General features: G+C 46.2%; 2 protein-coding genes across 2 annotated transcripts; one reads left to right on the top strand and one right to left on the bottom strand.

Moving 5' to 3' along the window:
- Positions 1 to 1,419: 1,419 nt before the first annotated feature.
- On the bottom strand, positions 1,420 to 3,185 carry LOC149388312 (11S globulin seed storage protein Jug r 4-like). The gene is made up of 3 exons (XM_089623528.1): positions 2,626 to 3,185; positions 2,053 to 2,553; positions 1,420 to 1,960 (listed from the first exon to the last, which is right to left on the bottom strand). Exons 1-3 carry the CDS (start codon positions 3,127 to 3,129, stop codon positions 1,568 to 1,570), a joined length of 1,398 nt encoding a protein of 465 aa, XP_089479654.1. The 5' UTR covers positions 3,130 to 3,185; the 3' UTR covers positions 1,420 to 1,567.
- Positions 3,186 to 4,031: 846 nt separating this feature from the next.
- On the top strand, positions 4,032 to 5,931 carry LOC149388313 (11S globulin seed storage protein 1-like). The gene is made up of 3 exons (XM_089624458.1): positions 4,032 to 4,633; positions 4,726 to 5,196; positions 5,302 to 5,931. Exons 1-3 carry the CDS (start codon positions 4,079 to 4,081, stop codon positions 5,707 to 5,709), a joined length of 1,434 nt encoding a protein of 477 aa, XP_089480584.1. The 5' UTR covers positions 4,032 to 4,078; the 3' UTR covers positions 5,710 to 5,931.
- The last annotated feature ends 7,191 nt before the right edge of the window (positions 5,932 to 13,122 follow it).

Raw genomic sequence — 13,122 nt, forward strand, 5'->3', positions numbered from 1 at the left:
GCGATGCTAAAAAACTAGTTTTATTAGAAAAATAGCTTATCAAACCAAAGTAAATTAATAAACTTGATTATGTAATTTACTTCGACTTCGTGAGTTATTTTTCGAAGTAAATTAAATAGTTAATTAATTTACTTTGATCTCCTGAGTTATTTTTTTAATAATCTCTTTTGGTTTATGATCATAATTTTAGAATGATTTCTTTAATTTAATTATGTTTGTATCGTACTGTACTGAAGACATTCAACTAAAAAAAATATTAAATGGAGCTAGAGCACATATGTATGCCACGATAAAAATAATTGAAATAAAGAAGTAGAACGAAAAGAGAGCACAAATAAACGGAGACAGATGAATATGACCAAGTGTGTGTATCTGTGCATGTAAAGTCTGAAGCACAGAGAACCACATGCCATCTCATGCAACTGAGGTGAGGTGTTAGAGCGTAAGGTTTAATAAACAATATTAAATCGTACAAGAGCACAAAATCGCAAAGAAAAAAAATAAAGGAAATAAAAAGAACGCAAACAAACAAAAACGCCCTTCCAATGAATACTCGAGCACGTTGACAGATATATTAACGAACGTAGAGGTCTGAAACACATATAGCCACATGCCATCTCATGCATAGAGGTGTTAAAGAGTAAGGTTTCAAAGATTCATGTAAAGCGAAGAACGGCAATGCAATTTCATACACTCATATACCCGAGAGTAAGGTTTCGCCAAAGGTTTAATTTGAATACAGTATTTAATAGTTAAAATGGCGTATTTTAACCGTACGTATTCAGTTAAAGTGCTAATACGATATAATCAAATCACTTCTAAGATTAGGAAACTTGAGAAATCAAGCTTAATATTACCTCACATTTGAAAACCAAGTTACATGTTGACTACTTGAAAATTAAAACGTTCGAAATACTATTATAAAACTTCTAAAAAATTAGAAAAATCAAAATCAAAATTTGAAATCACTAGGAAAATGAAGGCAAAACCTTTGAACCTATAAAAACGAAGGCAAAAATTTTGAAAATAGATTATTTTGATGTGATTTCGTAGTTTTATATCTTGATCTTTTTAATCGTTTCGAAGGTTTTGCCTTCGTTTTTCTAGCGATTTGAAGATTTTGCCATAATTTTTTCTAGTGATTTCGATATTTTTTTAACAACGGTATTTTAAACGTTCACCTACTAAAAAAATTTGGTTTTCCTAAAACATAATTTCAGCATGAAACTTGGTTTTTAAATGTGATGTAACATTAATTTTGGTTTCTCAAATTTCCTTAAAGATTACATCAAATTATAATCAAATGACACAATGGTCGTTAATTTTTTTTTTTTTCCTTCTTGATATATACCACCAACCTTTAAGAGCGCAATACCAAATTAGTTATTATTATTAGCTCACTTTCACTTTAGGAGAACACGGCCTTTTAAAATCAAAAGGCCATTTGTTTTTATTACTATTATTATTATGGTAGGATAGCCCATGTAGTGGCTAATTAAAGAGCTAGTAGGGTTGCAAAACAAGAAAAAACTATAGCTTTGCCTACATTAAACACAAAAATGTTTAATTAGGCAGCAATGGGAATCTTGGTTTGAGAAGTAGTGGGGAACAAGGTGGTCTCTTGTCTGTTGAACTTGAGCCTCCTGGCTTGCTCCTTGGAGATTTGGTATGAGATGGCGATGACGTCCTCGGGAAGGGCTTGGATGTACGACACCCTACCGGCCAACTGGTTGATCATGGCTCGGTCGTTGGTCTTGAACGAAATCCACTCGAACCCCTCGTCTGCAGCCTGCTTCACAATGGCGAAGTTCTGAGGCACAGTCAAGACCTGGCCTTGCCTGAGCTCGCCCTCGAACACCGACCTCCCGAAGTTGTCGACGACTTGGCACCTGGCGCGCCCTCTCACGACGTACATCACGCTGTGCGCGTTCATGTTCCAGTGCGGGGCGTACATTGCCTTCTGCAGCGACAGTCAAAAGAGATATATATGATGTGAATATATATACGTACATATATATAATGGCGAATCCAATCAAGTACTGAATGACTCACGCTGTAAAGGAAACCCCACTCGGCGCTGAGCTTAAGCCAGTTGAGGATGGGGAGGTTGAAGCTGTTGAGGGTGTTGAGGCGGCCGGCCTTGGGGCTGAAGACGTCGGCACGGGAGGGGTCGGCGATGTTCTGTCGCATCGACATGCTGCACAAGCTCTCTTCGATGCCGTTGGATGGGAGGGAGGTGGGGCGGCGGGCGTAGTCGCGCTCCGACTGCCTGCCTCGCTCCATGCGCTCCTCCTCCTCCCTCGACATCTGCGGCCTCACCATCTCCATCCCCTCCTTCACCAAGATGATCGACCCTCGCCTGTCGTTCTGGCTCTGCATCCTCCGAGCCGTCTCCTCGTCCACCTTGAACGCCTCTTGGATCATCCGAACGGTGAACCCCTTGAAGACGTTGTTCGAGGTGCTCTCTTCTCCCCTCATCATTCCCTCTTCCGACGATCTTCTTCTCTCGCTCTGGGGGAAGTCCATGTGGGGGTTCCCGGCGACGTAGAACCTCTACATATGTATATATGTATATTTTGACATCATATTCAACAATTAATGGATAGAATTAGAATAGTTAGGTACCCTCGGGGTTCGGTCGAGCTGGTTGCCGTGGTTGCCGACGTCCATGAAGTTGACGGTGACGAGGGGGGAGTCGCCGTCGTTGTAGGACCAGTAGGCCACTCCGGCGGGAAGAGCGACGAGGTCGCCTTCGCGCAGCTGGCGTAGCTTCTGGTGGCGGTCGGATCCCTGCTGCTCGAATGTCTCGGGGCAGCCGGGGAACATCATTCCCAAAACGCCCTTGCCTCGGAGGACGTACACGAGCTGGGGGGCGTTGGTGTAGGAGGGCAGGTGGAGGCCGCGCGGGCGGATGGTGAGGCGCATGATGGCTGCACCCGCGCACTTGAACTGCCGCTGTTCTGGGTTCCACGACTCGATCATTCCGCCCTCGCACTCCGCTTTGTGGTCCGCTTCTTTGGCCTCCAGCCTCTGCAGCTCGCACGTCTCGTCTGGCCGCCCCACGCATCCGCTCGCCAACACCGCCGCCCAAAACACAAACGCCCAACTCCACCTCATCGCCGCCGCCATATCACTCTTATGTTTTATATATTACTTAATTATAAATAGATGTGACGATCAGTATCCGCAGAATATCACTATATATACACACAAAACCCACTTGCGTTTGTTCTTCTGCTTACACACGTACCATCTGTTGTTTCTAATAAGCCATCTTTCACTCTGCATGCCTTCCTACTTCCACCTCATCTCCTTTCTCAACCCATCTCCCCTTTGCTCATGTTTTTTTCTCATCAACACACACACGCACACACACATACATATAGCATTTCTTCTCTTGTCCTTAGGTGATTAATTATATGATATATTACTAGGCTATTATTCCCTTTCATTTTTTTTTAATTTTTGTTACATTTTTTTCTACCTTAAAAAGTTATAAATCAGTATTTCCTGATTTTATTTTTTTATTTTTTATATTAGCCCCTCATTTAGATTTATAGTTTCGTCATTGCGTGTCACTATTGGCATATTGTATATCTAATTTATGTTTGATACAAATGCTGAATCACTAGAGCACATGTAACGTATTGCTCTTCATATGCATTCGAGAATTCAATCCCTACTCCACAATCCCAAATATAATAAACAATATTAAATGGGACTAGGCCACATTCATAGTTTTGTATTGCCACGATAATGATGTACAAAAGAGAAGGAAAAGAAAGCTCCACAAAAGAACAAATATGCTCGAGCACGTTGACAGATATATTAACGATGTGTACGTAGAGATCTGAAACACACGTAGCCACATGCCATCTCATGCAAACTGAGGCGTTAGAGAGTAAGGTTTCATAGGGGCATGCAAAGCGAAGAATGGCAATGCAATTTCATACACTCATACACCCAAAACGACTAACGTGTCTTCTCATGGAGTCTGAGACACTCACTATAAATACCAACGCCTTCTTTTCGCCACTTCACATCATCATTAAGCAAAACACAAACACAACTGTTGAAAATGGGAAAAATGATCTCTTTGGTCTCTCTTTCTCTGTGCTTGGCCGTCCTTATTCAAGGAGGGCTTGCAATCAGCTCTCGCACTCGGGTGGAAGAGTCCTACCGAAGGCAGAGCATCTGTCAGCTGAACCGGCTTGAGGCCCTGAAGCCCGACACTGTCATTCAGGCCGAGGCCGGAAGGACAGAGACTTGGAACCCAAGCCACGAGCAGTTCCAATGCGCCGGCGTCGCCGTTCTCCGCCGCACAATCGAGCCAAAGGGCCTTCACTTGCCTTCCTACACCACCGCTCCTAAGCTCATCTACGTCGTCCGCGGGAGGGGCATCCTCGGAGTCGTGTTCCCAGGCTGCGCCGAGACCTTCGAGGAGTCACAGAAAGGACAGAGCCGCGGGCGCGCCGACCGCCACCAGAAGGTCCAGCAAGTCAAAGAGGGCGACATCATCGCTCTGCCAGCTGGCGTTGCGTGCTGGAGCTACAACAACGGCGACCAACCCCTCGTCTCCGTCTCCCTCCTCGACACCAGCAACGTCGAGAACCAACTTGATCAGATTCCCAGGGTGAGTCATGCTCTTTCTTTGTCACAAAGTATAACAAAGCATCAATAATTTGATTGCGTTGCGTTGATGTGTTGTTCATAAATGCTGCGCAGACGTTCTACCTTGCCGGAAACCCAGAAGAGGAGTTCAAGCAGATCTTCCAGCAGAGCCCGTTTTCGAGGGACCCGAGCCGCCGCGAGGCCGAGCAGTTCTCCGAGAACAAGAACAACATGTTCAAAGGGTTCGACTCGCGGTTCTTGGAAGAGGCGTTCAACGTGGACGCGGAGCTGGTGAGGAAACTCCAAGGGCAGAACGACAACAGGAACAACATCGTGAGAGTGAAGGGCGAGCTTGAGTTGGTGTCCCCGATGACGAGCAGAGGGATGGAGGAAGAGAGGCAGAGGTATGACGAGAACGGGTTGGAAGAGACATTCTGCTCAATGAGCATCAGGAAGAACATAGGGAGGTCGTCCAAGGCCGACTTCTTCTCGCCTCAGGCCGGACGCATCAGCTCCGTCAACAGCCTCAACCTGCCCATCCTGCGCCACCTCAGGCTCAGCGCCGAGAAGGGAAACCTCTACAGCGTAAGAGAATAGGACTGACATGTGTATATATATATAAGATTCTGAATCGATGACATGATGATCGATGGTACGGAGTGAGTGTTAACATACAATGATGCAATGCAGAACGGGATATACACTCCGCACTGGAACCAGAACTCGCACAGCATAATGTACGTGATCAGAGGGCGGGCCCGGATCCAGGTGGTGGACCACATGGGCCGCAGCTTCTTCGACGGAGAGGTGGCGCAGGGGCAGCTGCTGACGGTGCCGCAGAACCACGCGATAGTGAAGCAGGCCGCCAGCGAGGGCTTCGAGTGGGTGTCCTTCAAGACCAACGACAACGCCAAAATCAGCCCTCTCGCAGGCCGCACCTCAGTCATCCGTGCCCTTCCCGAGGCCGTCCTCATGAACGCCTTCCGCATCTCAAGGGAGCAGGCCAAGCAGCTCAAATACAACCGCGACGAGACCTTCCTCCTCGCCTCCTCCTCCAGGCACTCCTCCTACGATGAGGACAGAAGGGAAGTTGCGTAAATGTGGACAAAGTTTGATTTAGAGTTAGTTCGTTCAAATAATAGGACACCTTTTGTTTGGTCCGTTCCTAATGCTGTCTTTTATGTATCATCTTTAGTATATGTATAAGAAAAGCTTCCGCTACCAACTCTCCTTTTTGCGACAATAAAATGAATTGGAGGCTGAGTTTTGAAATATTTATACTAGCTCTCAAAATATATATAATTATTAAGTACGCATCAAGGCGACGCTTGATACCAGAAATATACAAATCACAGGACGGAAATAAAAATCACAGCAAGATTAAAAACAATTTTGGCAGGTAATCAAAGACACAAGCTTAAAACACAAGCAACCAACAAAAATCGAAAAAAAGAGCTTGTATATCTGTCCCCAATTCGGATTAAAGTGATCCTAATCCTAGTTAGGATCAGAACGTTTGATTTAACTTATCATCACGAAGTCTTTTCAAGCCTTTGATCGTACAAGTGGTCTGAAGATCATCATAAGGAAGCCATGGGAAACTCTAAAGCTATGAATGACATCTTCTCAGCTGTCGATAAAGAAGCATGAGACATTCTTCTTATTGCTCATGAGGGTGCTGATAAGGTTAGATCTCAATTTCACCTTTTTCGGGAAACAAGGGTATTATATGGTGTAGGGACAAGGAAGAAAGAGAGAAAATTCTAAAAGAAGGAGTTCTCTTAAAAAACAAGAAGAACGTCGCAATTTCGAAGGAATGGGAGGCGGCGGATCAGTGGGAGGACAACCGTGTAAGTATAGGAAATGGATGGATAGGCATCGAAGGCTTGCCTTTCGACTTGTGGAATATCCACGCCCTGAAGACGATAAGCGCAAAATTCGGAGGGATAATTCAGATTGCCAAAGAGACTTTGGAACTGACCGACCTAAGGTACGCGAAGATCAAGATCCGGGGGCTGACAGGAGGCCTTCTTTCGCCGTGGTTGGAGCTGCCTTACGGTGCCTCTCAGATTCAAATAGGGATCTTTAACCTGGAGGAATCGCCTAAAGGTCCCTTTTTCTGGACCCCTAAAGTTAATGCAACCGAGGCGATAGGGGTCTCTCCGCCGGCATCTAACCGGCAGTTGGAATTAGCCAATAAATGTAAAGAGGTATGCGAAGGATTTTCAGGAACAAATCCTTGCCGGAACTGCAGGAGGGAGGACCGGAATATGGCTAGAAACCAAGGATATATCGAGATGGACTTCCCTGAGTCATCTAACCGCCAGTGCACGGATGATGCCCTTTCCCTCGTCTCCGATGTTCCCGAAACTCCTATCCGCGTAAATAGGGCCGGTGTATCCACAGTCGGAGTAGTCACGCTGATTGAGCAGGTACACGAGGATAATCACGAAATCGGAGGCAGCAAAGCCAGATCCGTCGGTTCTCCAACTCGACCGCGATGTGGCCCAAGAGAAGGCTGCCTTGCACGCTAGATTGGCCGATCAAATCGCTGAAATACACCGCAACGACTGCGTTTCTGGGGTCGGGCCCCGAAAATTGTCCTCAACTACCAAAAAGGCTGTTTTCACTGAAGCACAATCGGACCTCGAGGTCGTATTGGAAAAATCGGCGGATGTAGTGCCACATAACACGACCAAGAGCTGCGATCGTTTCTCCATGTCTCGTCGACCAAAATTGCGCAAAAACTTCCGAGTGGGTATTATCGAAAGATGGAATGATTTTGTCTACAAGGGCGCGAGCAAGGCGAGCTACGTGAGCGACTCTGAAATGGGTGAACGTAAGAAGGGAGTTTACGGCAAAAGCTTCTCTCGAAGGTGGTGGTTAGGCGACCAAGAGGTAGAGTCGGCCTTCAAACCTCCTCCCGGAGGCATGGACGAGGATGATAAAGTCGGGTCCGATCAGGACGGGGCAATGGTAAACATGATCGGGGATTCCTCCCCGGAAGAGGGGTCTTCCGAGGAAATCTTCTGCTCCACAGACGATCATGGAGTAGATTCGGCAGATGGTTTGGAAGGAGTGGCTGCTCTACTTGGATCCGGGGAGGCGAGTAGCTTCGATGGCTGCTCTTTCACATCGGAAGACAGGAAAAAACCTAAGGCGCCTATCTCTTCCCCTCTGTCCGCTCCTCTAACTTCAGGGAATGTGCGCTCTAGGAAGAGCGTAGAGAAGGCAACCAGAGTCTCGGGTAAACGAAAAGGAAACCCAAAACGCTCCAAGGGGGCCAGAAGAGAATTAAAAAACTTGGATTTTAATATGAGCTTCGGGAATTCAAAGCTCAAAAGGAGGGAAGCTCCGTCTTTATGAAGATACTATCTTGGAACGTTAGGGGTACAGGTCACCCCGACAAACGCAGGGGAATTAAATCCCTTGTGTGCAAAGTTAATCCGGATATTCTGGTCTTGCAAGAATCAAAGAGAATAAACATAGACATGAGGTTCATAGGGAGTATATGGTGTTCTAGGTTTAAGGAATGGGTTTCCCTCCCGTCCAACGGTGCTTCGGGGGGCATAGTGATTGCATGGGACTCTAGGAGGGTGTCGGTGGAGGAGTCGCTTTTGGGGAATTTTTCGGTGACGATAAAGGTTGTGCATGGTGATTCCTCATGGTGGTTTTCAGGGGTATACGGGCCATGTCGGTCGAGAGAAAGGAATGACTTTTGGGATGAGTTGGCTGGTCTCGGGGAAATTTGTGGCGAGAACTGGTGCGTGGGAGGAGATTTCAACGTTGTTAGATTCACATCGGAAAAGAACAAAACCATTCGGGCAAGACGGAGTATGAGATGTTTCAACGAAATAATCGCAGAGCTATCCTTGATTGATCCCCCCCTTTCAAACGGCGAGTACACTTGGTCTAATTTCCGAGAGAATCCGACTTGTTCACGTTTGGATCGGTTTCTGCTCTCACCAGGCTGGCGGAGAATCTTTCCCTATTACCAACAAGAGGTTCATCTAAGAGGGGTTTCAGATCACTTCCCGTTGATCATAACCACAGATATGGCAACCTGGGGTCCGAGTCCTTTTAGGCTTGATAATGACTGGTTGGATAATCTTGAATTCAAAGCTTTGGTCAATTCTACATGGTCAGAAGCGGTGTCGGCAGAGTGGTCTGGACACCGAATCATGGGAAAACTTTACAAACTTAAAAACAAAATTAAGGCTTGGTCGGCAGGGGAGAGAGAAAGGAGATACGGTCAAAAACTCAATATCGAGAATGAGATTACACGTTTGGACAGAGTCGAAGGGGGTGACGAATGGACGGAAGAGTTACGACATGAGAGAGCTTTCCTCAAGGGTCAACTAGATGGCATTTTAGCAAACGAAGAAAGAGCAGCCAGGTTCAAATCGAAAATCAGTTGGGCCAAATTCGGCGACGGAAACACGAGTATGTTCCACAATCTACTAAGCGCTAGGAAAGCTAAAAACGCACTGTGGAAATTGGAAAGGTCCGATGGGTCCATCACGATAGTCGAGGCTGAAATCGTGGAGGAAATAAATCACTTTTTTGAAACTCTCTACAAGGCAGGCCCTACAACAAGATGTGAGTGGGACAACATAGAATGGGAAGCCATAGACGAGGGGAGCGTTGAAAGTCTCTCATCACCTTTCTCGGAAGATGAAATTCGGGCGGCGGTTTTCGCTTGCGGAAGAAACAAGTCGCCCGGGCCGGACGGCTTTTCTCTGGCATTTTTCCAAGATTTTTGGGAGACGATCAAACATGACATTCTTCAATTCTTCGAAGAATTTTGGGAAACAGGAGTAATCAATAAAAGTGTCAATGAAACTTTCATCTGTTTAATTCCAAAAAAGCTAAACGCATGCAGAGCTAAGGACTTTAGGCCAATAAGTCTGGTGACGGGCCTCTACAAAATTTTGGCTAAAGTCTTGGCAGAGAGGATTAAAAACCTTCTTGGAAAAACCATTTCAGAATTCCAAGGAGCCTTTGTCAAAGGTCGGCAGATCACGGATCTCATACTTATAGCCAACGAATTGGTCGAGGAGACAAGTCGGACCAAGAAAGTTGGATCGGTCCTCAAAATTGACTTTGAAAAAGCGTACGATATGGTGGATTGGAACTTTTTGGACTTTGTTTTGGAACGCAAAGGCTTCGATGGTAGACGGAGGAAGTGGGTCAAAGGCAGCCTTTCCTCGGTATCTTTCTCGGTAATTGTTAATGGTAAAGACCGGAGACGCTTCTCAGGATCGAGAGGGGTTCGACAAGGCGATCCTTTGTCGCATTTCCTCTTCATCTTGGTTGCGGATGCTTTGTCAAGACGCATCACGCGCGGAGTAGCGGAAGGACATTTCCACGCTCTTTCTTTGGGCACCCTTTCAATCTCCCATCTTCAATTCGCAGACGACACGCTCATCTTCGGGGAGTTTGATGACCGGAATTGGACGAACATGATCGACATCATTTCCAGATTCTGCGACGAGTCCGGGCTTAAAATAAATATTGAGAAAAGCGGCCTTATCGGGATCAACAATGACACGGCCGATGTTTCGCGCTTGGCTGCCATTCTCGGTTGTCAAAAGGAATCGTGGCCAATATCCTACCTTGGTATGCCTTTAGGCAGTAACCCGAGAAGCAAAACTTTTTGGGACCCCGTCATTTCGAAGTTCACTAAAAGGTTAGCCGGGTGGAAAAGGGGGTTCCTCTCGAAAGGAGGCAAGATGACCTTGATCCAGTCGGTGCTATCTGCTCTTCCAACATATTTTATGTCGGTGTTCAAAAGGCCTATAGGGGTGGCAGATGACTTAGAGAATATTATGAGAAACTTTTTCTGGGAAGGCTTTGAAGGTCGGAAAGGCAGCCCCGGAGTCGCTTGGGAAGTATGTTGTAGGCCTAAGGAAAAGGGCGGTTTGGGTCTAGGAGGCTTGAGCGAGAAAAACGTGGCGCTACTCGCAAAATGGCTATGGCGCTTTCCACTTGAGCCTAGGGCTCTTTGGCACAAGGTGATAGTCGCCATTTACGGCTACCACGACAACGGGTGGGACCCTGGGCACGCTACAGGACGCACACTTCGCAGCCCGTGGAAATCAATCATGGCGGTCCAAGAGGATTTCCTCAAGCATTGCAAGTGGATAGTGGGCAACGGATCAAGAATCCGGTTTTGGGAGGAATCATGGTTAGAAGGAACGAGTATGAAAGAGAGGTTTCCCGGACTATACCGACTCTGTCCATCGAAAGGATTCCCTATCGCGAGTTTGGCTTCCCCTTCCTCGCTTTTGTTTGATGTCGTAGATTGGAACTTCAATTTCCCAAGGAACTTATCAGACCGTGAGGCATTGGAATTGGCTACATTATTGGACATGCTCGAAGAAGTGCCCTTGTGGGCAGGTTTGGAGGATCGAAGGGCGTGGTTGGACGATTCGGAGGAATTCTCGGTGAAGAGCATGGCCGCAGTCATCTCTCCGGTGGCTTCTGCCCCCTCAGCGACGTTTTTCAGCGCCATTTGGAGGTCGGCAGCTCCGAAAAAAGTGAAGATTTTTGGGTGGAGGATTGCTATCAATCGAGTCAACACGGCTGATCGCATCCAAAGGCAAAACCCACTGCGGGTTTTGTCTCCCAGCCGATGTATGGTGTGCAAACGCGATGCCAAGGACGTTCAACATTTATTTGTTGACTGTCCCGCAGCGGCGAGTTGGTGGAGTTGGTTCTTCGGTAAAGTCGGTATCTACGCTTCTTCTGTTATTTTGTTGGCTGACTTTTTTCAGGTTCACACAGCGACTAGGAAAACGGCTCGATGGGTGGCAGCAGTTAAAGCAGGAGTGCTTGCGGGTTTTTGGGCGATTTGGCTTCTACGAAACAAATGCATCTTTGAAGACGAAGGTTGGAACGCAGAAGGTCTTCAGGATACATCTAACAGGCTCATTGCTATGTGGCTTCACTGCTCGGAAAAAGATTTCAAAGGCTACTCTCTGGCAGATTTACAAAGAGATTGGGCAAGCGCCATATGATAGCCGAAAAGAAAGAAGTTCCTTCCTTTTGTTTAGTGATTCATCACGGTTACCAGGGGCGGGAGCTTTTGTCCCCTTGAGTTTTTGTGTACAAAGACCTATAGGGTCTCTTTTGGTTGTTGTCTCTTTAAGACACACTCTAGATTAGCTAGTTTTACCTTTCCTCTATGTAAAGGCCTATAAGGCTAGCTTTTGGTAGTGGTTTCGTTTTATGGTTTGGCTCAGCCCGGGTTCGCGTGCTCGATTGGCGTTGGATCCGGGGAGTTAGCTATAAACGACCCTTCTTTTGTGTAAAGTGGCTTCCGCCCATTCAAATATATATAATAAAGTTACCGTTTCAAAAAAAAAATGTACTGTGTATCTATATTTAGCCTATTTTGGCTAATAATGAATTGAAGTCATTCTATTCTCTAAAACTACATGGTATCAGAGCTAAAATACTCTAAACCCTAGTTTTTTTTAATATGGCCGACTCAAGCTCTACAACTACCTCTAACCTCAACCCTTCTCCAAAACCTGTTCACCAAAATCCGATCAATGAATCTGTTCATTCGTCGATGCAAATTACCGTGCATCGGTTGAATGACAGAAACAGTCCCAATCCGTGATATTAGCCATTGACGGCAGGGGGAAATTAGGATATTTGACAAGAGAAACCATGAAGCCAAAGGTAGAAGAGGCGGGCTACAAGCAATGGCGTTCAGAGAACTCCCTCGTCACAACATGGCTACTCAATTCCATGGATACCTGAATTGCCTAGCCTCATACATTTATGAAGACGGCCAAGGAGGTTTAGGACTCTGTTCGTGAGACTTACTCTAATCTTGACAACTCTTCACAGATTTTTGAGTTGAAGACCCGACTATGGCAATCAAAGCAAGGGGATCGAGATGTCACAAGCTACTACAACGAGATAGTGGCGTGGTGGCAAGAACTAGATCAATGCCATGATGACGTATAGGAGAGCCAAGCTGATCTACTCCGACAAAAGAAACATGAAGAAAACGTTCGTGTATTTATGTTACTTGCAGGAATCCAGCACAACCTAGACGATGTGAAGGGCAGAGTCCTCGGCCATCGCCATCTCCCATCCATTCGTGAAGTATTCTCGGAGAATCGATTGGAGGAAAGTCACCGAAAAATCATGTCCAGCAACGAATCATCCTTAGGTTCGAGCTCCGACACATCTGCACTTTTTATCAAGGGGGCTGAGACGGGCAGTGACAAGACAAAGAAGCCGTGGTGTGACTTTTGCAAAAAATTCTGGCATACCCGAGACCTGCTGGAAAATACATGGAAGACCACCTGGTGGGAAGCCATCCCGTCCTGAAAAAGCACTCCAAACTGTGGCTGAAGCGTCTAAAAAGGCACAAGTCAATTCTGGACAATCTCCCTTCACGAAGTAACAAATAGAGCAAATTCCGAATCTATTACAGTCATCGCAAAATCAGCCCTCGTGTTCATTTGTCCAAAACGGTAACCAAAATTCCTC

Source organism: Urtica dioica, chromosome 8, assembly GCF_054948205.1.
Source record: "Urtica dioica subsp. dioica isolate 48M chromosome 8, U.dioica_male_clone48M_v1_H2, whole genome shotgun sequence".
Taxonomy (NCBI): Eukaryota; Viridiplantae; Streptophyta; class Magnoliopsida; order Rosales; family Urticaceae; genus Urtica; species Urtica dioica.